The sequence below is a fragment of the Ischnura elegans genome, chromosome 9 (assembly GCF_921293095.1).
Source record: "Ischnura elegans chromosome 9, ioIscEleg1.1, whole genome shotgun sequence".
Classification (NCBI taxonomy): domain Eukaryota; kingdom Metazoa; phylum Arthropoda; class Insecta; order Odonata; family Coenagrionidae; genus Ischnura; species Ischnura elegans.
In genome coordinates this window covers 30,699,229-30,726,792 of record NC_060254.1, presented here as the reverse complement: position 1 = coordinate 30,726,792, position 27,564 = coordinate 30,699,229, and the positions used below count along the sequence as shown (strand labels likewise).

Below are 27,564 nucleotides of genomic sequence, written 5' to 3'. Positions count from 1 at the left end.
TTCCACCACGTCAAGCCTGAAACGATTTTATGGAGCCCTGAAATTTTATTTGCTAGCGAACTGATTATATTATGCGAACGATTAGTATTACGATTAGTTTCCTCGATCTTCTAACGCGCTCAAATTTCTGTGTGTATGCTTACGCTCGTTACAGAGAAAAGAGATGTTATACAGAGAGTTTCATTTCCCACGAAACGCAAAGCAGCGCCAGATTAAGTTCAGGAAACGCCATGATGTAATTATTCCCTTGTTTTCAACGCCCTAGCTCATTTATTATTGGTAATGCGTACATATGAAAGACGTGATCGTTCCCATCCTCATGATACATCAGAGAAAACGAGATTAAGGACTTTTTTGCGGAACAAAAAAAGTATTACTCCGTGTCTTATGCCAAAAAAGATAGCCATCATCCGAATTTCAACTTTGACTCGGCGGATTCCATCTTACAAACACACTTCCACGGCCGAAGTTTAACGAAGGTAGACGATGATTGACGGAAACCATTCCATTTGACGACCAATCGTAATACGAAGTCGTCAACGCGAATCCAGTCCACGGTTAACGTCTGGAGTTGACGCCAATCGTAAAACGAACTTTGAGAAGGTATTGCATTAGACTCGGAAGTTTGAACTGAAGGATGGAGATGGAGGAAGATAGCCTATACACACAAAATAGGCGGTAGATGCATAACGCGAATCACAATAAACGCCGTACAGCACGAAAATATGAGCTCCTGGCGAATGTGGGGAATTGATGCTATTGTTCATATATACGCCCTTTTTTTAATTGTGACTTACTTATATAATAATATTACTTTCCCTCTAGATCAAAAATTTTAAAAATAAAATTGCTTCGATTTCATGATTTCATCATATATAATAGTTGAAATTCTTCATTATATTTCATCCTCGCCGCAACAATGGTTTTGTCCAGAAGTTCTGCTTTTCAGGCGCATACAGGACTGTATTTTAAGACTGAGATCGGCTGAAACCGCAGCTTCTGAGACAATTATACGCGGTCCGTACACTAAAGCTATGAATCGGTATAACTATTTAGTACTATTAATTATGAGATCTAGCGATGAAATACTTAATTATTTAGGCTAACCACGCTATTTTTTCCAAATTTCATCCAAATATTTCGGTTAAATAAAAGTATTTGCAGCACACCTAGCCAGGCCATATTGAAATTGCTGCTTCAAAAGTAACAACCAATATTAATATTTGCCCCGAAGGCATGAAAAGACTGCCGATCCGTGCTTTAAGGAAACAAAAAAATGCCTTCACATAAAGTATAGCCCCCAATATTTTTTTTCACACAATGACTTACCGGTGCCCCACATTTTCACCGAAAGCCCGAAATTTTATAACACTGTGTCCTACATTGCGTTACGAGCTTCTGGCGAGTTTATAGTGGACCCCTTTCCACCTCTGATGAAAATTCCGGTCTAGAAACCTCATCCCGGCCGAGTAAATTATCAATTAAGCTACATTAAGGGGGAGACAAAAGGATTCTTCATTAGAATATGCTCGCGAATGGCTCTCATGAAGCGAACTGGCTTGGTGGAGGCAGAGGCAAAGAGCCTGGGAAGGAGGAAACCTAGAAAAGACAGTAGCGGGCGTCGGTTCGGCAAGACTTGTTGAGCGGAGAGTATCCCTTTACCGAGAAAGAGATCCACTGGACGGTATAATTGAGTCATACCCTTCTCAGAGCCACAGAGGGTGGTCAAGGAATTACATCCTTTATCGAAAGCGAGAGATATATGGAGAGGGCGCGGTGGAATAAGCCTCAAGCCATTTCCTTTCCAGCTACCCAGTAGCTACCAACGACTTCCGTTCGGCTAAAAACACTTATGCCACGTGTTTGATGGTCTATTTTCTAATTGCAAATGACCTTAGTTGTCGAGGCACCCTAAGAACAAGATACAACTGCTACTATTTTCTCATGCCTTATGGTTTTATGTCAAGGTCTTATGCCAAGGAACAATATTCACTAACTCAAGATAAACTTTGTGGTATTCCGTTATAAGTTTTCTTGGATATTACACAATTACTTATATCACTTCTTCTTTACAGAGCGCGACCCAGGTTTCGATGAATTATCATCATCTTCAGGCGCAAATTATGATTTGTTTATCTTTATTGTTCTTTTTTATTTTATTACTTATTTGTTTAATGAATATAAATCAGCATCAGTTAGATAAACTAATCATAATTTGCGCCTGAAGATGATGATAATTCATCGAAACCCGGGTCGCACTCCGTAGAGAGGAAGTGGTATAATAATTGTGTAACATCCAAGAAAACTTATGCCAAGGCCTGACTGGTGCACAGTTATGTACATCATAAATGGTTTCTAATAGAATATATCCTCAAATCTCACACATTTACGTTTTATGCAAAATATATATTCCAGTTTCATGCTTAATCTTATAATGATTATACGCAATAACAAGTTCTGGTCACCTTCGGTTAATATCATGTCTCGTTTCTAACAGAAAATGGAGGTAAAAATATATAAACTCTAGACATCAGCTGATTTTCAAGTTAATTACACCAAATAATCCCACCCAATGCAAACAAAAACATTTATGCGCAGTAGGCACACTGCTTATCTTTAAAATCTCTGTAAGAGTGGCTTATTTTTTAATCATCCACGAAAATGATATTTTATAAAGTTGTTCATAGAAATAATAAACTGTATTTTACCATTTTACTCATTCAGTATATCGACCCAAAATTTGGCTTGGATAGGTGAGGGTAGAGCTCGCCCTAGACTTGGGCACAACTAAATGTAAAACTTAAACTAATCCAGCATATTGCACTACAGAACCTAATGTATAGCTTATTCGTTTGGGTCGTAAATAATTATCCAATTTGTCGAACTTCGGCAACTCCACTCCGCAGCTAACACTTCTCCGAAACGGTACAGCTACAAGCAATCAATAAATTGTCTACATGCAATACTCTCAGCTGCTTCAAGTCTATCAACGCTATTGTTTATTTTCGCCACAGTTAATTAAACACGAAATCAGCAGAAGTCACCAGCATTTGATTCAATCTGATTGGTAAATTGGATAGCGTCGCCTCTAATAGGTTATTTCCTAGACCGAGATTGGAATTTGTCAAAGAGATAGATAAAAAATATTCCGATGAGCTTACAATCAAACTAAAGCAATACCTTTCCCTAAATTGACCACGCGTAACTCATGTGCCTCCATTCGGCTCGCGGCATGGTAATCTATGCGACCTCGATACGCTTGTTCTCAAACAAAATCATCCAATATTATTCTTTCCATAAAAATTCATCGAATCTGAAAAAAAAACATTTAGGCTAACACGTGGATGACTTTAAAAAACGTAAATTGGATCTCAATACCCAAATCCAGGAGGACAGTACGGCTACCATAAAAATGAATACTATATATTATTTCCCACGAAGAAATGAGCTTTGTTCCAGCTGTTTTTGTCACGAGACTGAAAATTAGACGATATCAAGCTTGTCAAATGAGAGATACTAACAGTCGAAATATTTTTCACACTTCCAAATAAATATTTGAAATGAAAGCAAACTACCTAAGTAAGCCTGAGTTTTGTTTTATTTAGTAAGTATACTAACATTTTAAGTGGTGAAACCTCATATTCAACCACAATTTCAGAAAACATACGAAATTTAAACGAATAATACATTATAAAAATAATCGCCAACATAAAAACTTCGTCATCAGACTGATGAAGATGAAAAATGTATCCACTAGCAAATATGGCCGTTAGGCATCGCACTTCTATTCCTACGACATTTTTATTCACAATTGCTATTTGCGGGATAATGTCAATGTGGATGCTAAGAAATTTAAACATCGCCAAAAAACTGCATTCACAAACTTTCGAAAGAGTTTCTGATATTTGAGGGACTTTTCAAATTAAACAACATTTATTGCGACGCAGGAATTAGGACGAGCACATAACCAAGAAAAATTCCCACACTTATCCCATCGAAGTTTAAAAATAAAAAAACCTCGCCATTGATATTGCTTTAAAATGAAACATTCATCATGCTATAGAAGCACGATTCTAAAAATATCCACTCGGGTGTTGCAATTTGTGACAATCTAAAACGCTGAAAGCAAGGAAAATGATCAGCTCACTGATAGCCTTCAATGTCAAATATGAAATTCTTACAGCTAAAAGCTCCGGAGTACTTAGCTTAATTGCACCAAGCGGATAAGAAATTAATTTAACGTCACTTTAAGGAAACAATCGTCGTAGCATAGGAAGAAAGCTCTATTGATGGAAATGATGCAAGTTCCAACAATATTAAGATGAAAGATAAGGCATCATCGAGAAACAAATTAAGTTAGATTGAAAAGTTGAAAAATCTGCTTGTTTGAATCCAGCGATAGAAGTTTTCAGTATGACGGAGGAGATCTTTTCATACCCCTCCCTAAGTCGGAAATAATGTGGAACTTAGCTCCGTCCCCCGTCGCGGGAAAACTTCCCGAATGAACTTACGTCTATTCCTCCTCCATCTTACGGCGGAAAGACCGGAAAATCCGGGCACGCGAAGACAACAAATCCAGAGAACTCGAAGAAGAGGAATTCCTTTCGATGCACGGATACGACTAAGGGAGAAGAGTGTGTGACGAAATATAGGGAGATGAAAAGCATGTGAAGAAGAAGTATTCAAAGTACATACGTAGCCGAAGGCATTGAGGTCTCAGCATAAAAGACATAAAAAAGGAGATATTCTCTGGCAGCATTTCTATTTTCCAAACTTCTGGGGAGACAACTCATCTCTCTCGAGAGTGCAATTTATTCGAATGGTCTTCTTTCCATTCTAGAAAAAAAGAGGGCTTTCCACAGAAAATTTGGATAGAAAACGTCAGCGCCTATTCCTTGAGTTCTTTATGCTTCGACTGTGCAACGTGCGCGTATTTACTTCATGCCCAGGGTGAAAAGATAAAATCATTTACGGCAAATGGCACTGAATGGCACCTCATTCACTGTATATAAGTTTTTCTAATTGTAAGATGTAACCCACCAATATCTGGTTTTACTCACATTGGTTGCCCATGAGGTTTTAAATATCCACTGACATTTCGTTTAATGAATTGATTTAGCGTCATATCAGGATTATTTTGACCAACAATGCAAAATCGACTTCCGAATGTCAAGAAAGCTACTTCCGGGGTAAAGCTCCCAACGTGCCCACACCTCCGTCCCCCTGGATTAATGATTTCACTTCTTGACAGGGCAATCGAATTCAAGTAGACTATCGAATCCATATTATGAGCACTCAAGAATGGATAGTTGGATTCGTGACTTCGTGCAATTGCTTCAAAATCAAAAAACCAAGTAGATTTCACATAAATAATTTTAATATAGACCATGTTCGTTGTTGTGCGACATCTTCAGGGGCAAATACAGGAAAGCATGACTTTCTATACACCGAGTCAGTAGGTATGGAAGGCTGGGCAAGGCGGGGAAGCTGGGAAGGAGGGTATGGTGGTCCTTTAGTCGTACAATGTCACAAAATGATACCACCATAGCTTCCTTTCCAGCTTCCCCACTTCGACCAGCCTTCCACCCCTACTGACTCAATGTATATAAGGTCATGATTTCCTGTAACTGCACCTGAAGATGTCGCAAATCAACGAAACTGGTCGATATATTGTCGAGTCGAGTTATTTATATGAAATGTACTTATGTGATTCGAAATGAGCACTCCACTTTAAACAATGGAATTTTGGTGTAACCATGAAATTGCGCATCTTTTCATCTTGAGGACTCCGAGTATCGCTTCCTATCTATATACCTACAAGGGAAATCACTCAACTTAGGAATTTATTCTACAGTTTCTGTTATTTGGATTGAAGTTGAAAAAGAAGTATAAAAAACTGGGGCTGTATAAAACAGTTTAAGCATTTGAGAGACCGATACCTATCCTCACATTCAAATTCCGCCCATTTTCTCATTTAAATTGAATGGTTAATGGTCAATTTGAAATACACAGGACTAGGTTCAGTCATTTCAATTGATCCCGTGAACGACTCAAAGCGACCACTTTATCCACAGTTAATTTGACCTACATCCTTCAAAAAGATCTATGGTGACTGAATACATTTTATATCGTAAATACAATAATTAGAGATAAGCCTTGTTAAAAAAATTGCTTAACTCGACTTCACATTGTTGATAGTTGAGAAACCTCTAACACTTAGCCAATAGCAAGGAATATTGTTAAGTCTAAAGAATCATATAAAATAACGCAAGTCCTCTGAAGAGAATTTAACGATTTATGCTCGGACAGTGTTGTAATTGGTGAAATCTTTCACGTATAAATCTGAGCATATTCAGTTAACTGACGCCAAGCTAAGTTACTGTGAGCGGGGCCACAGCCTGATGTTATAGCATGTATAATGCATACCCTGCTGATTCCGGCTATGAATCCAGTTTTCCTATCTCTGGCATTCCCCACCCAATTCTTGCCTCTCTCCCCACGCTCCCTCTTCCACACACTATACCTTCTCAAATTGGGTACAGCCTCCCCACCCACAGCCTTCCCCCGTGTCTGGACCACCCGCCCCCGGGCTCCGCCTCCGGCTCAGACTTCACGCCGTCGCGCTCACAACCGACTTTACCTCCGCAGAAATCCACGGGACACTTCTGCCTCGCTCTCCCAAATGCAATTAGGCGGATGCGAAGAGGGCTTGCAGCGGAAAGGGTTGTGCGGTAGTTTCGAAGGAATGGGGAGACAGGGTGGAGGGTTCGTGGGGAGGCGTGGGGGAGTTATTTCGGCCCACGATGAAGGGACATGACAGAAAAGGAGACAATTTTCATCACAAACTGGGAAAGTATCAAGGAAAAGTAGCTTCACTTAATTGCGCATTTTTAAAGTCTTTTCGAGCGATGTTGTGGGGCTTAGATTACAATTTTAAAAAGTTACTCCTCACAATTACTCCAAGGTTTCAGTTACTATTCATTAAACTTTTTCAAACCATCCTTAGGTGAATGAACGAGAGCCCACTGTATGGTGGTCGGCTTAGTTGCAGTTATTTTGAAAGTTTTCGCAAGCGACGTTGCAGGGATCACATCACAATTTAAAAAATACTCGTTACAATTGCTATTGGTTATCATTTACCTTTCATTTAACTTTTTCAAGCCACTCTTGGGTAGATAAACGAGGGCCCCCTGTACGTGGTCGGGTTTGTTGAAGTTATTTCGAAAATGTTTGCGAACAAAGCTGCAAGGCTAAGATTGCAAATATTTACAGGGAACTAGTTACAATTATAGTAAGATTTCAGTTACTCTATATTAAACTTTTTCAAACAATTCTGAGGTGAAATATGAAACCCTTCTATACGGTGATTTTTCAACCCACAATTCTAACAAACATTTTATTTAGTATAGGCATATAGTGATGGCAAAAATATAGTACCCGTAAGTCCTCTTTAATCGCTTCACCCTACAACTAATTCCGACGAATTAATGTGTTTTCATCTACTATCACTCGAACCACTATACTATTCAAAGGATGATTCTTTCTTCCATATAATGTTGTGAGATGAAAATTCTAATGCAGCTGTGGATAACCCCATTAATTAGCACAACACTTAGAGCCCGGGTATTTTTTAATCGCTGTTTGGTAAAAGTAGCGATTATATCCCAGAAAAGTATGAGCACCTCACAAGTTATTAATACTCTAGCGGAAAAGATAACGATAACAAACAAAAAGTGCATTAAATGTATTCGTTTACGTGACTCTGCATACTCTTACTCAGCTATTCTTGGTTGTCGGGTCGTGGTGTGTGCTGAGTGAGAAGGTTGAGGACGAGAAGGTTCACAACTAGGCGACCGCCGTGATGGTAGGGGAAGAGCAAATGGTTCTTGACTCGATGGAAAACTTTGAGACCGTACGGGAGGCAAAGTTAAATCTTCCTCTATATCCACACCCTAGTCCCTCTTTCTCCACCCTCAATTACCTCCGCGCCCCTTTCCAAACTAGTCCACCATTCCCTTCCCCTTTCCACATGGCGTGTGTTGGGGCCTTAGGCCACTTAGCGACGCCCACCACACCAGCTATCCTCAATTCTCGACCTTTCCATACAATAACGATTCTCCGTAATATTCGGAACCTGGATTTATCTGGCTGCAGTCAGAAGACTCAGTTTAAAATCTAGCGAAAAATAAACTACGCAACTTAGATTTTTCTTATTTTATTACTCTCTTTCCCAGGCGTACCAAGGGTGAAAACGGTAATACGGAACCTCGATTTATCTGGCAACAGTTAGACTTTATTTCAAATTAAAACACAAAGTAGTGAAGGCATTTTAGATACAACTCCGATTTTTCTATATCCCATGCATATGAAAAAAACTGAATTTTGGAAACTCTTGGAAAATCCCACCATACCACGAGGGTAAAAAAATAAAAATACATTGGAGTCTAACGCTTATAAACCTGGAAGCTATGACTAAGGAATTAAATTCCAGATAAATAACATGAACGACCGAATTTTTTAAATAAATATGACTTTATCATTCAAAACCTAGGTCTTTAAGAGAAATAACTACGTTGCATATTTCTTTGATCAAAACAAAAATTATAAATCAAATGAGAAATAAGATAATGATGGGGTAACCTTGTAAGGTGAGACGGTAAGCATGATATCGTACGGGACCACTATGGGGGATTCAAGGTGGGACGGCTAGATCCGCAGGAGGGTCCAGGTGGGAGAAATCCCAGAAAAGACACTTTCATCCTCTTTCCGAGGATTCGTCGACTGCCCCCTCCGAAGACCGAGAAAGTTAAGACTCCTTTAAAGATAGATAGCCTCGCTTCGCCGATTCCCGAGCCATTTCCCACCCCCACGATACCTTTGCTTATAAGTTGCTCCCTGGGAGCGAGCGAGGGCTGGATAATTTCACTGGAGGGTATGGAGACGCCGCTTTCTCGTCTGTCCTTTACCCATTCAAGCCTCCCACTCATAGACCATTCCTCTGGGCCTTCCAGCTATTTCTAAGCTCTCTCACGAAGTGATTGTAATGAATTTCATAGGGTTGTTCCCCCAGAAATTTTGGTTGAGGGATCCAAACCGCCTATATATTTACCAATCGTAACTAAATTTTTAACATAATCAGTATATTTTATATTTTCTAACAGGGCTTAGTAATTATTGCATGTAAGAATCCAATAAGTGGCCATTCATGAATTACAGGCCAAATACCAACAAAGATTTGTCAAAAAAAGATTTCGTTGCTTTTTTTCGAAGATTTAAGGTATTTTATAGCTAAGATTTAATTTAATTTTTTTTTCGATTTTTTATCTCAACCAGTTGAATACGAGTATATGCCGGGGGTGAGAATGGATTCCCTAGGAATCAGCTTGATTTTTTAATATCGAGGTCATTCAAAGGGTCTAAATACAAAACTCAGTTTTCTCTATCAAAGAATATATCAAAAGTAATTTCCCTAGTTAAAATGCTATTGCAGAACTCTAAACGGTCAATATTCAGTCCAATTTCACGTAGAACTTGTTTACTACGGGTTAAACATCTATTCTAAATATGCATCCATTCCGCTTTCCCTGTACGACGCAGTAAATGTTTAAATCTTGAGGGAAAATCTTGATATTTTCCAGGAGTACTTTCTAGACCATAGAAGGCATTTACCACTATCTCAAATATGGTATTATTTCATATTTCCTGTGGAAAATATTCGCATTAGATAATCGGCAAAAAGCTCTAAAGGCTATTTTGCACACCCTAAAAATTTCAAGACGATAAAATAAACTTTAAAGAGAAAAAAGCTTATATAAAATATCGTTCAAGTCGGAGTTCTGTGACCTCATGACTCTAGAACATATTCTACGATATTTTAATCGAAAATTTGATTTAAAAATTATTCACACCACATTAAAGAGGGGGGCAAGGCTCCTTTGCGCGCTGAACTCCACTATAACCGAGGATATGGAATGAAAAGACCCCAGAACTTCCCCTACAACCGCCACTTGCAGCTACGATGTAGAAGAAAAGGCATAAGGGACGGAGATGGAGGTATGGGAACTCCGGGGCGAAGGAAAGGAGGAGGAGGGGGGAGAGAAAATTCCGCAGCCTGTTACCAACAAACATCAATCCCGTAATAATGCGAGTTTCCTAAATTGCACGGATAGGGTGCGACGGGCAAGTTAATGGAGGCGGAGAGAGTGTGGGAGTGAGTAAGTAATGGCAGAGGAAAGGAAAATGAATTTCAGAGAAAAAGAGTTATCTCGCTGCGACTAGGGGTTTATGCGTGAATTTCTCTTTCAGTTAGATGGGGCACGAATAAACGATGGAGGGAAACTGGAAACGTCTTGCGGGGCACACGGAGGAACGGACGCTTGAACTCGGCCAGAAGTTGATTAGATTCTCCCGTAAGCCTTGATTTATGAGTATAATTCGCACCGAGTTAAGGCGATAAGTAATGCCCGTGATGTCAAGGTTGTAGGAGTACGAAGGGGATTTTTTTAAAGTCATAACGCATCACACTTTTGGTGATCCCTCAATATTATTTTCTTTTTTTACGCCGTGCAAACTTCTCTCGCAAACAAAATAACCACGGCCGAATTATTAAATCGCAATCTTTACTCAAAGAAGCTTTTAAATTCGCAGCCACTCTTAAATTTATCCTAAAATTAGTCAATGCAACTTCCAATAATCACCCTGCTTAGGAATAAGTTAATAGCGTACAAAACTACGATACATAATATAATAAGAATTGACACAGCAATATTAAAATTAAAAATGTATTGCAAAATTTAAGTATCTACTACAGTTGGTCTAGTTACCACAAGAACAAATAAAACCTAATTTCTTCATTGGGAAGAAAATGAAAAACTTGTTACAAACAAAACCGCAATTCAAAGATAATTTCCAATCGAGGAATTACGGTCGACGATTACCACACTGCCCAGCTTCATTGGCTCATCTTATTCATTACCTAACGCATAACGCAATTCATGGAAACTAAACTACAAGGTATAACTGTATTGCTGCCATTATTGCTCGGCAACACTGACCAAAACGTTTTCTGCTTGCAAAAACGTTTCCGGGCATTAAAATCACTCAACGAGCTGCTTTAATTCAAAGGGACAAGGATCCAAAGGGAAACGATCGATTAACTGATTTATTAGCGACCCACACGGCGGAGAGGAGTATTGCTACTAATTGCAGAAGTAGATGCACAAGGGAGGGTGAAGTTATCACATTAAACCGGTGGCAATTTAGCCAAAACAAATGAAGTCCCTCGACAGAGAAGAAGCGAGGAGGTAATCAGGAAATTGCCAACTCGACAACAGAGCCCCGCTGGAAAACAGGTAACCGTTACCGGTCCCCGGAACGGGAAAACTATTTTATAGCCTAACGCGAAAGTTTCCCTGGTAACATCTTGATGTGTCATCATGAAATTCGAGAGAACCATTACGTACAAACATCGACACTTGATTGGAGGTCCCCTAACCATCAATTCAGGGCCGAGAATGAAGCATAGCAAAATATACGATATTATACATGGATCCTCATAAATAAATCTGAATGACACTGAAAACCTAAGAATTATTCCGAAAAACAATTTCACTTCCAAAAAACTTCCCATTACAGATGTAAATAATATAGTTTCTTCCACCATCTGACTGAGTTTACTGGGAATGATGGAGTGCACATGTTTAGAGACTCTATATATCTTCATGGATGGACGCAAATAGATAAATGAAACAATTACAAAACGGAAACTAAATAATAAACTATGGATTGTGAATTTTTAATGCTGATTTTGAACACTTAAAGTTCTAATCATAACATTTTCTTCCGCTTGAATAAAAATAACAAAAACATTTAAAAGTAACGACCTCATTTTTAAAGCTTATAACGGTCTTTATATCACTAAGCTCTCTCTTACTCGAACCGAAGAACGGCTCGTCGTTCACCAATTTCAGCTCTTTCCTTCTCAAAATTATAAACAGACAAAAAATGTACAAACTCAGCTGTAAAGACGAAGTTTTGTTTCGATCACAACACCAAATCGTGTCATAATGAAACCGACGACCTGACGCCCACACAACCGATGACCACATTGCGACTCCAATAACGCAATTCATCGGGCGCGAAGTAAATGACGAAGTCGTAAAAAACAGGAAGCATTAAATTCCATTCTTTCCACACATATTACAAAAAGAACTTATTCAGTTGAAAGGCTAACTCACTCAAAGTCATTCACGAAACCATCCTAAATTTCTACACTATGGGGAGCAACAATATGAGCCCTCATCGCTTCACCATTATGCAAAACACCCGCGCCAGTACTCGCGGAGAAAGAATAGGAATACATACGGCGTAACACTGAAGGAACAAATGTGCGGGCCGCAACAAAGTTTGAGAAAGACGAACACACACAAGGAGATGTGTGCGTAAGCGTATTGGGAAGAACGAGTGGATACGAATAAAAACAGGTTGACCACACAAGCTGAAGCTGAAACTCCCTCAATTCTCTAGGCTTTCCGGATTACTTTCAGCAATTTTTCAAACTGACTGACAATTAATATTTTACCAAATATTCATTTTTTAGGAGATTACCAAGTGAATAAGTGCAGGTAGACCTTAGCCATACATCAAAATAGGTGAAACCTTCATATACTATCAATTTTAACCGCAATGTACCACCATTTACAGGAAAAGTTGGGAATTGGATGTTTAAATATCGAATATGTTCGCATCCGGTAGAAAATGACGGAACATCGCCGATTTTTCATTAAAAATATAATGCATTCTCCAGATTTTTCCTCTTTCTCTAACATAAAATGACTTGCAAAACCCAACTAAATTCTCTGACGTACCCTTTTCAAGAATATTTTACAACATTATTAAACTCGACAACATTTTTTATAACAAGACCAGCCCAAGAGAGAGAAAAAATGGGAGAAAAAAGGGCGAGAGAGGAACACGAGGGTAGTCGCAAGAACCCATTCAATTGACGACGAGGAGCTAAAAACGACTTTTGCGATAATACGTGCCCAGGCGGAAATCCGAACAAACTCGAAGGAGAGTGAGGAGGAGCATTAGAAGAGAAGAAAGAGGGAGAAAGGGCTAAAAACAGAGGCAGGAGAAGGAACAAAGGGGGTGCCGAGGAGGGAGAAAAGAAACCACCCTCCCGCCCACGCCCCCCCCCAAACCCTTTGTCTAAAAGGGGACTCCATTCCCTTCCTCTTTCGCAGCATCCCTGATGTTTCAAGGTGTACGGTAGGGGGCAGGAGCGGTCGAGGGACACCCGAGACGCCAGCGGAGTGGGATAGGAGAGAGGCAGCCGAGGTGGAGGAGGTGGTGGGGAAGCACTGGGAGGGAGGTAGGGCCAAGGCGCTGGAGGCGGGAGGACTGGGCTTGGGGGATGATTAATTCTGCTAATGGATTCCATCGAAGGGGGCAGGGCGGGGACGGAGAGGGTGGAAGCGGGGTGGGGCTAAAATAGGCACGGCGAAGCAGAGGGAGCCATGGAGGCCGGCAGCGAGGATGGCAAAAGGTTGAGGGCTCTGGTAGAAGAGCTAGGCGGGAATAAAGCACACAAACCGTTTGAGGACACTGCATTAGAACCGATTTTGAGGGTATTTCTGGACATGAATGGAAAGGGTGGACGGCACTGTGCGCTAAGGTATTAGGTAGGGCACAGAATACATTAATGATATTTTTTACAGCATACTGCTGGTGATATTTTTTCGTGTACCCTTGTGATATAGAATGAATATACCATTCAGAAATACTCTTTAACAGCAAGCCGGTTTATTGCCCGACGGTTATTATTCATATATTTGGTTTTTGCCCGACGTTTCGTGGCCGTTGCTGGAGACTTTTTCTAAGGAAAGTCTAGGAAAAGGAATAATTTTAGGAAAAAAGTACGCGGGACACACCAGAAAAATCATCATCAACAGCTTTTATGACCCGCAAGAGCTTCGACGATGAAATACAGCATACACTGTTTGAAGATACTATAACGCCTACTATTAAATAGTATTCATAAACACTGTATCTATTCTTAATCATTCCTTGAGGAATTTCTGATAAACCGATGGTGAAAAAATAGGATAATAGTGGGAATATCCTCTTAAGTAGTCATGTATCCGAAGACAGTCATTTCAATCCAACTTTAAGAAGTTCACAGCGCATTAAAAAATGAGTATCAGAATTTTAAACTTTCTCAGTATCATGACTTAACTATTTAAATGGAATGAGAACTATAGTGAGACTAAATTAATGCAAAGCCATTTCACAAGACTAATCATGACTACATTCGTTCAGGGAATTGTAGGTACAGGCATTGAAATCAGTGAACCCATTCATAATGCTTAGGTTCAAACGAAAGATCACAGCAACGCTTATCAGATTCGACAATGATATTTTTATTATTTATTTTTTTTTCTCTCATCTTCTATTCTTGACCTTGTCTAATACATTTTATAATATTTCTTGGAGTTTAGGTCAATGTAAAACAAGTTATAGCCAACGTTTCGATTTATTTAGAATCATCCTCAGGGCTATGAAAGAGAAAACATGAACAATATAAAATTCAAAGATGATAACGATATACAATATTTTTACATAAAAAAAAGATCGTAACATTTTTATGTAAAAATATTGTATATCGTTGTCATCTTTGTATTTTATATTGTTCATGTTCTCTCTTTCATAGCCCTGAGGATGATTTAAAAAAAATCGAAACGCTGGCTATAACTTGTTTTACATTGACCTTAACTCCAAGAAATATTATAAAATGATATTTTTAACCCACGTATAAGACAACTACATATTGGGCTACCAATACTTTTACTTTGAAATCATTCGACCACCGAACAGGTTCATATATTTCAAGGTATTTTATCTGATAAAATAATAACCGTAATTAACCTAAAAGACATCTTCAGAAATAGAAAAGGAGAACTGCTACGCGAAGGAAAACAAAACGGGAAGCTCTGTCGCAGGAGACATCTCTGAAAATGGCCGCGTCTAATGATCATTTTTACGTGATGATTGAAGATATACTCAAATCAAGAGATCAAACGAGACGGAAAAAATGATGGTTTTAATCCTGGCTTTACTTCAACGTGTGCGCGGATTGACGACATGGAAACAGAAAAACGACAAGAATGCATTAGCAATGGCAGAAGACAAGATGTGGTACAATAAACGAGGGTGTTTAAATCAAGGAGAAGTATTCTAAAGACACTAGGGATGGATGTGTTTTTTGATAAGAGTCACTGGATGGAGTATTGAATAGATCAGAGCCTGGATGTAGAGCAGTCTTGAAGGTGACTCCACATAAGACCGAACACGGTACACAGGATGAAAGAGCAAGTGCGACGCTGGACGACGACACAAATGAAGTGGCACAGGGAAAAAAAGGCTGCTATGACAGAGGGTGAGGATACACGAGCTCTCGACACCTAGTCCTCCACTCAAAAATCAAAGCGAGCGCGCTAGAGCAAGAGCAGCAGTTGGGACGACATAGCAATACGAAGAGGGCGAAATAGAAATGTACTCGGCACATCCTCAAAGGAAATACAAAGTGGAGAAAAATTGTGCCACGAAAGTTTAACCCTGGATAGTTGATGCCATTGGGAACCAAAATCACAAGTGATGTTTAGGTCAAAAATGCTACATTTAAACAACAGGGTAGGATATTTCACAAGAGCTTAGCATTGTTTCGCCTATGATGCATTATGCAACAATGAAATTAATTTCCTAAAAACCACAATAAAGCACGCATACCTAATTAAAGCTGTTAGCTTACACCAATCCTAAATTCAAATGCTAAAGTAGACCAAGAAGATATCCATGTTTCGCATGCTAAGATTATTGGAGACATTATTAAGGAAGTACTACAAGCCATTAACTACGCTTTTACCAGGTTCTAGGTCTAGAATACTACAGATGACTCCCCATCATTGCCTACCACCATTACCAGGGAAAATCACGCGATTGACATCCGTGTTTTTAATGCCCAAGTGAATTACGTAAAAGCCACTTTTTTAACCATACTTCAGCCATTACTGCAAGGGAATCTACGAAAGTTACGACTGCCAGTAAAGCACTATGGGGAGAAAAGTCATCATTTACACTCACAGGTAAATAAAAAAACATTTCTGGAAGCAATATCGAGATGAATAACATTTGCATAATAATCAGAGTATGAAAACGTGATAAGTAGGACGGCGGTTCGTACGCCCGTGGCCCTGAAAAATGTAGAGTAATAACAGAGGGATACGGAAAGGAGGGGTTATGATGGGGTACCCTTAAAAAAAGGGAGGGGACACGAGGAATTAGGGTTCAGGGAAAAGAGGCGCGCGTGGGGAAGGGTGCATAGGGGAGCAGGGGTCGCACGAATCCTCCGAGAGCGCCGAGTTTGCGAGATATCTCGGTCACAGAGTTGTTTGCCGATCCACGGGAATGCAGAGCAAACAGCTGTCGGGACGGGAAGTGCGCAAGGGACGAAAGGACGAGCTGGGATAAAAAGTAGGAGCTGCGTTATATTAGGACTGCGGCGTTGCAAAATAATATTATACACATAGAAATATACTATAACATTGTGTCAGCACTGGGAGATTATTTTCAGGTAAGCGTGTAGGCCTACTGAAGAGAGAGCATGAGCATGAGAGCCCACTAGCACGTGACGTGAAGTTTGCGGACTTCATAAAACAAATAGCCTCATAGTATGAGGTGGTGCAGGGAATAGACCTAAATATTTTATAAATATGAAAATATTGTATCACTATTATGTTATTTATTATTTCACTATTTTTGACACCAGGAATGACCCACTAGGCTCACTTAAAAATAGTATAATACATAAATATTATACTGGGGTCACAAAAATAAAACAAAATGACACTGCACTAATATAATATAATTATATAAATAAAATATTTATGTAAGGAAGTTTTACCCAATCGCTATGTCAACTCGCATTTCAAGTACGTAAAAATATATTAAATACGGTAAATAAATGCAAGTTTCTTTTTTTAGAAGAGTTACTACTGCCGATAGAGAGTAGAAAAATAATATTATATTACTACATAATATTATTTCGCTATTTTTCATCAGTACTATTATATCATTTTGAGGGATGTGGTGCCCAAGAGGTTAGCATGACTACGACCGAGGTCTCGGGTTCCAATCCCGCTTTAGTCCCTGGGCACTCCCACACAAATATCCGATTGCGATATGGTATAAGGAATGTAACTGGTCCCCTTTCCCAGGATGCTTAAAATTCAAACGATAAGAGCTTAACGCAAGAAAATCTCTTTATTCACTCACCATGAACAACCCTCGGGTTGAAGCCAAGCGTGAGTAATATAGTACGGAATACGCAAGGTCATCATCGATTTTATCATAATTTTTTCATATCTTTCGACATGGATTTAGACTAATGTAAATGGATAAAAGTGTATAGGTGAGTGAATATCTATGCATAAGACTTTTTTCTACATAAGCTATGAAAAGGCTGGCGGATAGGAATGGAAAGCTGCGTCAAAATATTCGTAGGATTGTTGGCTATAGATGATGGTGATTAATTTTTTTCCCTCCATAATTGGTGATGACTCTCAAATCATTTCTCAACCTCATATCTTGTATCACGCATCCCCCTGTGGGCGATCCTGTGCAAATGAATTTAACCGGTTGATCGATAATGATGATCCTGATCAACCCCTGACTTTGCACACTGACCGCTGGCTATTGCGTAGTGCAGAGGTTAAAAGCTGGGCTAGGCATAGCACACGTTTGTGCATGCACTCAGACCGCAGAGCAAGAGGCTTGGAGTGGGGAAAATGAAGGGCGCGGGGAATGGCCGAGATCTCATAACTCGAGAGAGGAATGTTCTTCCCGCTCCCTCGGCCGGCCGACGACTCCGCATTAGTCCTATTTTGCCTAAAAGGTTTCCAGTGGAGTCTCTCCTCTTGCAGCTCTCCTATGGGGAAAGAGGAGGGTGCTATCCCTGCGAGGCAAACACGGAAACCTACTCCCCGAAGGAAAGGCCGCGAGGAAAGCGAAAATGAGACCCTAGGATGGGAAGCATGGGACGACCAATGCGTCGGAGGGAAATATAAGGATAACTGATTTCGTCACGCTAGCAATTACTAGTAAGTAATGATGAATTCCTAAAAAAAGAAGTAAAATCAGCATGCTTAGATTTTCCGATGACACAGCCGTCATAGCAGACACCGAGAAGGATTGGATGAATATTCTGGTTCATAACAGGAGGGTAATGGGAAAATATCAGCTGAAACTAGACAAAAAGAAAACCAAGATATTGATAAGCAGCAGGAGAGAAGAAGTCAAGACTAACATAAAAATAGGGTAACAAAAACTGGAAGAGATGGATGAACTCTGTTATTTGGGAAGCAGGATAACTAGCGATATCGCTTATAATTGAACCATTAAAGTGACAGCAAAAATGCAAACGAACTGAACGGTTATGATGCAGCGCCGACCGCCATACTGGGTAAGATAGAATCTCTAAAGCCCGGACTTACGAGTCCTTAGCTCACAAGAAAAGAGCAAAGCAAAACCCAAAACAAGAGAAAGTCCAAGCCTGACAGAAAGTCACTAGCCATCTGGGGCTTTAAAAAGAGAAAGTAAGGAACCCGGGAGGATAGATAACGGCCTCTAAAGTGATGTTCCCGGTCGACGAAAGCAAGGAACTTTTGCTCGAATATCTAGCAAAAACAAAAATGTAATCTAACGCTTAGAAAAATTCTCAGTGCCACCAATGGTATGAGCCCGAGCTCTTAGAAATCATCCCTAGAAATAATAGCGGTAAGCATTCCAGTAAATTTCCTTTGAATAAAATTAAAGGAAATGAGAAATACAGTAAATCTATCCTGTAACATGTGGTCGGTAAAAAATACAAATACCGAGAGGGATCCAAACAGCAGCTGAACCTTACACCAGCTGGTATGCAAAAGTTGCTTGCAAAAAAACCGAAAAATTACCTAGGATACATAATAATAATTTATTATTCTTCCAGAATTCCGAATAACTTGCCAGAATCACGTAAAAAAGACACATTATTTAATTATACAGACGGTTCTACACACATTCCCTACCACTGAAATACGTTAACTTCGTCTAAAAGAATTATTATATATATCCTCGGACATACTGAAATTATTCAAACGCAAACTTACTTCAGTGCACAATTAAAGGAAGAACTCATGTTCTTAGGCCAAGGAAATACGTACTTCAATGAAAGAGGCTATTTTACAATACTAAATTTCTATTATGCAACACCAGAAAATCTGGATAAAGCGCATGAACTATGATAACATTATGAAGGTAGAGCAAGTCTTTTTTCAGCTTCAGCCAGCGCAAAGAGAAGCTCAAGATTCATTAAGCAGTAGGTATATAACGCGGCACAACAGAGGATGTTTCAACGTATATCGAACCATAGGTCAAGAACCAGGCAGGAGTAATGAAGAGTAAAGGAGTTAAGGGAAGAAAATCAAGATAGAGGGACGTAGACATAGGATATAACATCAAATTACAGGGAGGACAATAAAAAATACAAAAGCATTATGGGCTAGCCTTAAACTTCGGATGATTGCTGATGGTTGCGCATTAAAAAAGATGACTCATCAAAAGTTTCAGCTTAATTCCATACAGGTACCACGTTAACCGTAATAGATTGCCTCAAGGTCCTGATACCCTTTCAAAAACCAAGGTCATTGAAAGGAGACTAGCCCTTAAGAAAAGCTACAATGCGATGGGCGTTAATAGCATGAACATCACTCATCGATGAATACGAACTATAAATGAAATAACCTCAGAAAAGGCATGACAAGTAACGTCATAAATCAAGGTTAGCAGCAGCTTCATTTAGGTAATCAAAAATGAGCCACTAGTCCTACAAATTAAAAGATACAGCCTATTTTAATATCTCATCAAATCGAAAGAACCGCATATAAATTTAACATCCCTTTTTTTCCTAATTTTGTCAAACTATTTAAAATTTGATGATATAACAGATTTTTCCAGAATAATAAAAGCATATAAAGTGGAAGTATGGCCAATTTAATGCTTCAAAAGATTTGAATTCGGCCTCGTTAACAATTCAGCAAAATTAACAGCAGTTACTTCCAATGCAGTTCCATTATTCGTATATTCTCGCGGAAAAACTATGCAGAGTCCAGATGAATACCAGTAATTAAAATAATTCAGTGACCTCATCGGAGGAACGAACGCACTTCATGACTGATTGAGAATGAGAGTCACACCAAGCTTCAATGTCCTACAATCAATGCATTCGAAAGAGTTCAAACACGCAAATATTTCATGATTTGGAGGAATAAATTTACCAGCAAGAAATGAATGCGATCAGCCTTTTCCTCGCGCCTTCGTTTAAATTATAGAACGCAGACCCGATCGTATTTTGCATTAAATATACAGAGAACGAGGACAATTTTCTGGCACCCAATCACAGGTATTTGCCTCTCTATGTTGAATATCACTTTTCATTGATTAGTGAGCCTAACGGTAAATCCCCACATGAAACACCCTTACCCAAGGTGATCGTGGTTACTCAAAAAAATTATAATACATTCAAATTATCTTCCAGTCGGAATGTTGACGTAGAGCTTATGGTATTATATTTAGGAGAAAATATACCGTTAATTTAAGGCCAACAGTGCCAGTATGCAAATTCCATGATTAACAATTTTTCATGAAACTCAACATACCGTAAATATCTCATAGAATGTTGTAAAAGGCAAACCCCTCCCCTACACCAAAAATATCATTGAGATGCAAAATTAATATAACTGTTGAGAGAAACTCAATTTTTTTGGAAACCGCTTACCATCATTTAATATCAAAAACTTTTATTTAAAGTATGGAGGCAAAATGATGAAGGGGTGGAAAAGAGACAACTACTACGGAGTTCAACGAAAAGGTAAATTAAACGGATTCAGGCGTTATATAGTGGAAGTTCGACATATTGAAAATAAAGAGAGTTGCACTTTTCCACAATAATTTAATTCGTACGACATCTGGTACAAGATTTGCATATTAAAACATACTGAAACGAAAGGTGTTCGACCAGACGGTGGCTCTGTGAGCCAAAAAGCGTCGTACGAATTAAATTATTGAAGAAAAGTAAAACTAACTTTCACTTCAAGAGGTAAATCATTAACCGCAACCGTATAGTGGTTTATGCAAGACCCCTCAAACTATCTACCGAAAACGATGTCACAGAAATAGCTCGTCGAGGAGTACAGTAAACATTGAGCGATGGTGGCGAATTTGCGAACGAGGGGGAGCAAGGCAACACGACACGGGAGGGACGTCCGCGGATGCAAATGCAGCCCGCAAATTCGAGTTTAGTCACCGCCCCTGATTGCAACGCCTAGTACGAGATGTTACCCGCACGCACACGGGTCCCGCGAGTCAAAGCAAACACCGGTGCGTACCGTTTGCGAAACACGAACACACGGGACCTACGTGACGCACTCATACCCCCTAGAGGCAAACGTCAAAGCTAGCACGGGTTCAAGTCCCTCCCCCTTTCCAGGCTAGCCAACCGTTCCCATTGCGGTGATTCCGGGAATATAGCCTCTAGCAGTTTCCTGTCCTGGATCCTCAAAAGAGTTCTCCAACCTAATGAATCTATTAAAATACTAAAGGAGTGAGGTGTCAACCGTCATTTTTGACGAAAGGTAACTCACATGGGGGAATTTTATGAACTATTTAAACGATTCACCCATTGAAAATCATCCGCTAGAATGCTCAGCAAGTTTATTGATTCTATAAATTGCAAATAGTCCATGGATATAGAGTAAATTCAAAACCTAAACATGTATGGTTTTCAAAGTCTTTCCCCAATTACCTTTATTTGAAATTACTCCCTTCGATACAGATTCTTCTTCATCGTTAACATTTTTATTATGTCCGCATATTCACAGACCGTAATCTACGTAAAATACTAAAGACACAAAAATTGAAAACGTAATATCTTAAATCACTAATTGTATTAGAGATTTTTTTAAACCTGAAAGTAAAATAAATAACGGGCATTTGAGGCATAGGTTTGCAAATAGAATATGGGATACACTGCATGAATATTTACGAGCTGCGGCATGAGGCGTAATATGCACTCATAATAAGGTATGATAAAGTTTCTTTACTCTACGACAACGATAAAATCCTTAATATCCACCATTATACGAGTACAGCACTAAAACTTAACTGAAAACTTAAGTCCTAAAATACAAATCGAAGAATAATAAGTTCTTCTAAAGTGGTGAAATGAAGATAATACCGGACACCTACTAACAAATAGCTAACGGTATAGCTAACATTGACCTATAAAAGTTGGAGAACGAACAGGGACTACGTCGCAACAGGGTATCAGAGATGGAGTCTCCATCACTCCCACGGGAAGGTACACTGCCAATACCCCCTGAAGGCAAACAAGCATGACTATCGTGAGAATTAGATTCGGACACTTAGCCGAGAGAATACCGCAGTCCATCAAACTGCCGAGGGGTAGGGCAGATGATACATGCCATTTCTGAATAAAATATAGCCACACCAGCTTGCCCCTTTTGGAAGATTAACATTCGGTAGGGATGACAACCTTCATCTTGCGCGGACAACCAACACATGCTAGAAGGCATTTGGTAGACTATCGGGACGTGAGGGTCATTAAGACATCATTCATCCGACACAACGGTCAATGTCAAATGACGCCGAGCGCCTAACTTGTTTGGTGAACATATTCCAAGAGCAATCTGTCACGATATCCGGTTTGAAAGTGTTATCGAATGCGTTACTTCAGTAACTAGTGATTAAAAATATCTTTAAATAGGTTAGTAATAGATAAATTTGTCTAAATCGGGACTACTAACAATAACTTCCCAACATATGCTTTTCACTTACGCTTAACACAGTATAAAATTATCCATCATGATGTCACTAATTATTATAGTTAACAAATGCTATTGATGAGAGAAAATTTTCGGTAAAGAATTATTCGACCCTTTTTATGTTTCAATTCCTCATTTATAATTACCGGCCCTCAGCTACACACCAGCGAAACCAACGCAAAAGTAGGCCTTGACAAGGTCATAGGACGGAGAGGTTGGTTAATTTTTTACGCCACAAGGTTCAGGTGCAACGGAGCTCACAAGAGTACATCGGTATTGGTGGGAGGGTATATACACCTAGCATGTAGCGTTACCCCAAGAATTACCTTTCCCCCTGCTATCGACCAGAGAGACGAGCATGTTACTACGAACGGCGCTTCGGTTGGCTTACAAGATAATATAACGGAACCAGAACTGCCGGGAATTGTTACGGCCCTAAAACACAGAAAAAGGCAAAATTAACGCAGGAGTAATACCACTCCCGAAGAGCTATGTAGCCGCAGGCAGCAACGTATTTCAACCACGGTATCACGCTGGGGGATTCAATTCCAGACGCACTCCCGAGATACAAGGAGCCGCTAAAAACAGCAATATAACCAGAGGAGATAGAACACGTGTTACTTTCATCGGGAAATAAAATCGATGAGCGAAAATGGGTTAACTCAGTTTGCATGCAGTCATACGAAAATTTAATACAGACTTATTCAAGTACCCATAACTAATGGTATAATAAGTATATTTTTTTCAGTTTTATGCTCCGCACATTACTTTTCATTACTTGTCCAAAGCTTAACGTGCAAGGCAATATCATAGCAAGTGGTACATTCCAGGGGATCGTAACTCCATCTTACGATTTTAGGACGGCCAGCGGAAACGGTATGATGAACAATACAGAAAAAAAGTTACTGAAATAAAATCGAAAAAATAACGACCAATTCATTTATTTAGTGTGACCAATCCATTCAGAGATATAAAACCGCGTAAAAATGATTTCGGCTCGTTATAACAATTTTGATACCACAAAATAGCATCTCAATGCATCCCAAAACGAATCGTGCATGCTTCCTAAGAAAAAATATGAACTTATTAAGAAACTTACTCAATGCCCTAGTTAGGGACATAAGTGAAAGATGGCATAACAATAATATTTTTTACAATAGATTACAAAGCCTACGAGTGAAAATGAATCATCACCAAAATAAATTAACCAATCGTCAAAAAATATATTCTATACTCAACGACATCAATTTGCCGAAACTCACAAATCCTTCACCGCTAAGGCTTATAGAGAATATGAACGAATAACTAGCCGATTAACGGAAAAATTAAATTTTATCGTTAGATTTTACTCTAAAAACGATGTTCTGTTCCTGAGAAAATGCTGCAACACTGACAATGAAAAATGAAAGAAGGGTGTGCTCGTTCACCTTACCTTGCCACTGTTGCAAAGATTTTATTTTTGAAAAAGGATACATTCTGATGGATCCTGATTTGGTGCCGATCGCCAGAAGATGCTGGACGGGGTCGTAGGCCAAAGCTGTTGGTTGAAACGGGAAGCCATGTCGGAAAGTCTGCAAAAAGAGAACATGATATAATTATAATTAACGGAGACGATGACATCACGCATAAATCTAAAAATCTCAAGTGTTCACTATAGTATATAAAATACACGAGATTGACTGGGGGATAAAAACCTATTATCAGAGAGTTCATTTTGTGGATTTTTTCCATAGTGACACACGGAGGTTTGTGAATTCCATAAGATATTAGCTGATACAAAAGGTTTCAGCCGTTAAGAAACATTCAGGAGCATATAGTACGTGCATTATAGGAGCTTCAGTGGCTCTTTTCCTTGTTTTCCGAAAAAGAATGTGAATTTCGTCTATAACTGAAGTAGATTGAAAGTATTCCAGATGGTATATTCCAGCTATACTAACCGAGATTTACCACTACTCTCATTCAAGTTCCACGTGGAAATTATCATAAGCAATAGAGAGAAAAAACAAAATTTGGGCAAAGGTAAAATGATACAATACACATCTTAATGTGATGTTAACACGCTTGGCGAACTTTCGTCTTACTAGACCTATCAACTATTTTACTTTCTTGAAAAGCAACACAATGAAACTGAAACTGGAAATCATCAACCAAGAAAGAGAATTAATTTTGCCATTTCAAATGAATAATCGAATAGTCGTCATGACGATGCTAATTTAATTAATCGAGACACCCTACACGGAATTATTCCATACACGTATCTTAGAGATATCACAATTATCATAACCAGGATTCGTATATGAATGACAGTTGAAATACTAATAAAATTAATGAAGTGAGAGAATAAAGTGCATTTAATGTACAGTAACATTTATCACACATTTATATATTTAACAATTCGTGGCAATAATTTTTTTTAAGACATCAAGAATAATTAAATACGGTTCCTTACGGATACGCGATTCAGACCTATAAAAATGGATATTGAGTTGGAGGAAAGGCAAGAATTGAAGGAATTAAAGAAGTATGTCATCCGAAGCTTTCGATTGCAGCTGAGTTGATCGCGCCATTAAAACTATAGCTTACATATTCCTCATAAAGCGTCTCGTAATCGCCACCGAAGTCAAAGTTTTAACAAGCAAGTGCACGCCAAAGCTTCCAGCGACAACTCTGTCCGTCAAAAAACCTCACGTGTGAGCAGATAAAAAGTACGACGAAACATTTAGCCTTCCTTTGTGAAATATATCTCGTCAAATATTTTTCTCGGATCTTCAAACACGAAAGGGTCAAGCTGTGTGGGATTCGAAAACCGACTCGGTTTCCGTCGCCAAGATATTCAAAAATTTTCGATCATGTGAATAGCAAATGGGTGACTAAGTATAGATACCAACATGAAAACTGTTTTATTATGGCCATGTGGAGCTTGACCCGGACCGATACCATCAAACACTTCTTGAGTAGCGCATCACATGTCTAAATTGGTTGTAATTAGTCAATTTTACAGCTTTTATTCCCTGCCGCAAATATTTTCGATACGAATAGTATTGTAAAAACATCACATTCACTGTATTTAGGCATGAAATCGAAAACTTCACAATTGTACTTCTATTATTTTGTGTATGGCCGGTTAAAATATTTGTATTTGTGATTATAAGAACTACCCGTCTCTAGGTAGCTGCAACTGTGACGCCTGTTCTGCTTCTTTCCGTAACACGTTTTCTAGTAAATAGTGCCCTTATGGTTTCCATTGAATATAAATATTCGGATGATCGGATTTAATAAGTACTCGGTTATTCTTACAGTATGCTTCATTTTATGAGAGATTTCACACTTTTATCCTGATTTCGCCACTAAAATATCGCTGAAAATGACGTAGCGTTGTGGAAATGTGTATAAATTTCAGCCCGAGAGAACTTTTTCAAACTATTTACTCTATTAAATGATTTTGAAATATTAGGATCGCTATGCTCGACTAATTCTCTATTTTCACAAGAGGCAGGTGAAATGGTGAGAAAAATAACAAAGAAGAGTGGAAATTTGATTCTTCCGATAGTTAGAGACCAACTTTTTTGCAGTTAGCGAAAAAATTTAGAAAATTTTATTTTCATCATTCTACCATCGTATAGCCTTCTGCCTACCTCGTGTAGGGCTTGTATTCGGGACCGATAAATAAAAATTTCCTTTACTTACTTTTCATTGCTGAAAATATATCATTTAGAAGACAAAATGTCTTGTCAAAATTAAAATATTTCAAACCCGACGATTGAGAGTGTAATTCAAAAAAAAACAGAACAACACGTTCCGCTTGACATATTCATTTTATCTCAAAACTGTTTCCGAGCCCAAACTAACCTAACATCATACTTTCTTCATTTACAACGTGGAAAACATGTTCTTAATTTAACTACGAGGTCCTCCATCACAAATCTGAATTCAAAAGCCTCAAGCATATCTCTGAGCACATATTTAGCTTATTCAACTGCGTAGTTTCAAATATTCGAGGCCTCACGAAGCGACACCAATTCAGACAAGTGAAGCGATAGCATCGCAAACATTCAGGCCTTAGGGCTAATGAGACCATTCCAAACGAGCTTTTACAGCCCTCTACAGTGACTAATTTCAGCCCTTAATGAATAAACATCGTCTTCGGCATGTTATATTCCACGACACTTGTGTTACAGCAATATTCTCTACCGGCACGTTTGGCTTCTCCGTTTCAATGCACATTAATTCGAACTAACTTCGTTGGGAGATATCAAGCGGTTGGAAAATGATGAAAATGGTGTCAGGATAAAGCAATGAGGAAGTTTTGAGCAAATAGTATAATGGATGATGTACACGTGAGAACTGAAAATTGAGAACAATATGCTAACAGATAACTCGGAGAAGAGCTATAGCCAATTAATAATTTCAATTCCATAGAAACCACGAATCAAAATTTTTTTTCAAATTTTTAAATACTTTCTAGAAAAAAATTGCTAGCAATAGAATTTAAAATTGAACTCATTATAATCAGAAAAAGCACAAATAAAATCAATTTCTCGAAAAATACCTAATACGTTTCAGATGAACTCGGTGGGAAAACATTTTCCATGAAAAATTACTATAGAAGGGCATACGGATGACACGAGTA

General features: G+C 38.9%; 1 protein-coding gene across 5 annotated transcripts in view; it reads right to left on the bottom strand.

Moving 5' to 3' along the window:
- The window catches only part of LOC124165987 (syntaxin-binding protein 5), a 598,839-nt gene that overhangs the window by 513,645 nt on the left and 57,630 nt on the right, over nt 1-27,564 (bottom strand). For all 5 annotated transcript variants that reach the window (XM_046543552.1, XM_046543553.1, XM_046543554.1 and 2 more), the window contains exon 2: nt 24,408-24,505. In XM_046543552.1, coding sequence (XP_046399508.1) covers nt 24,408-24,505 — 98 coding nt within the window. The remainder of the gene's footprint in view (nt 1-24,407; nt 24,506-27,564) is intronic.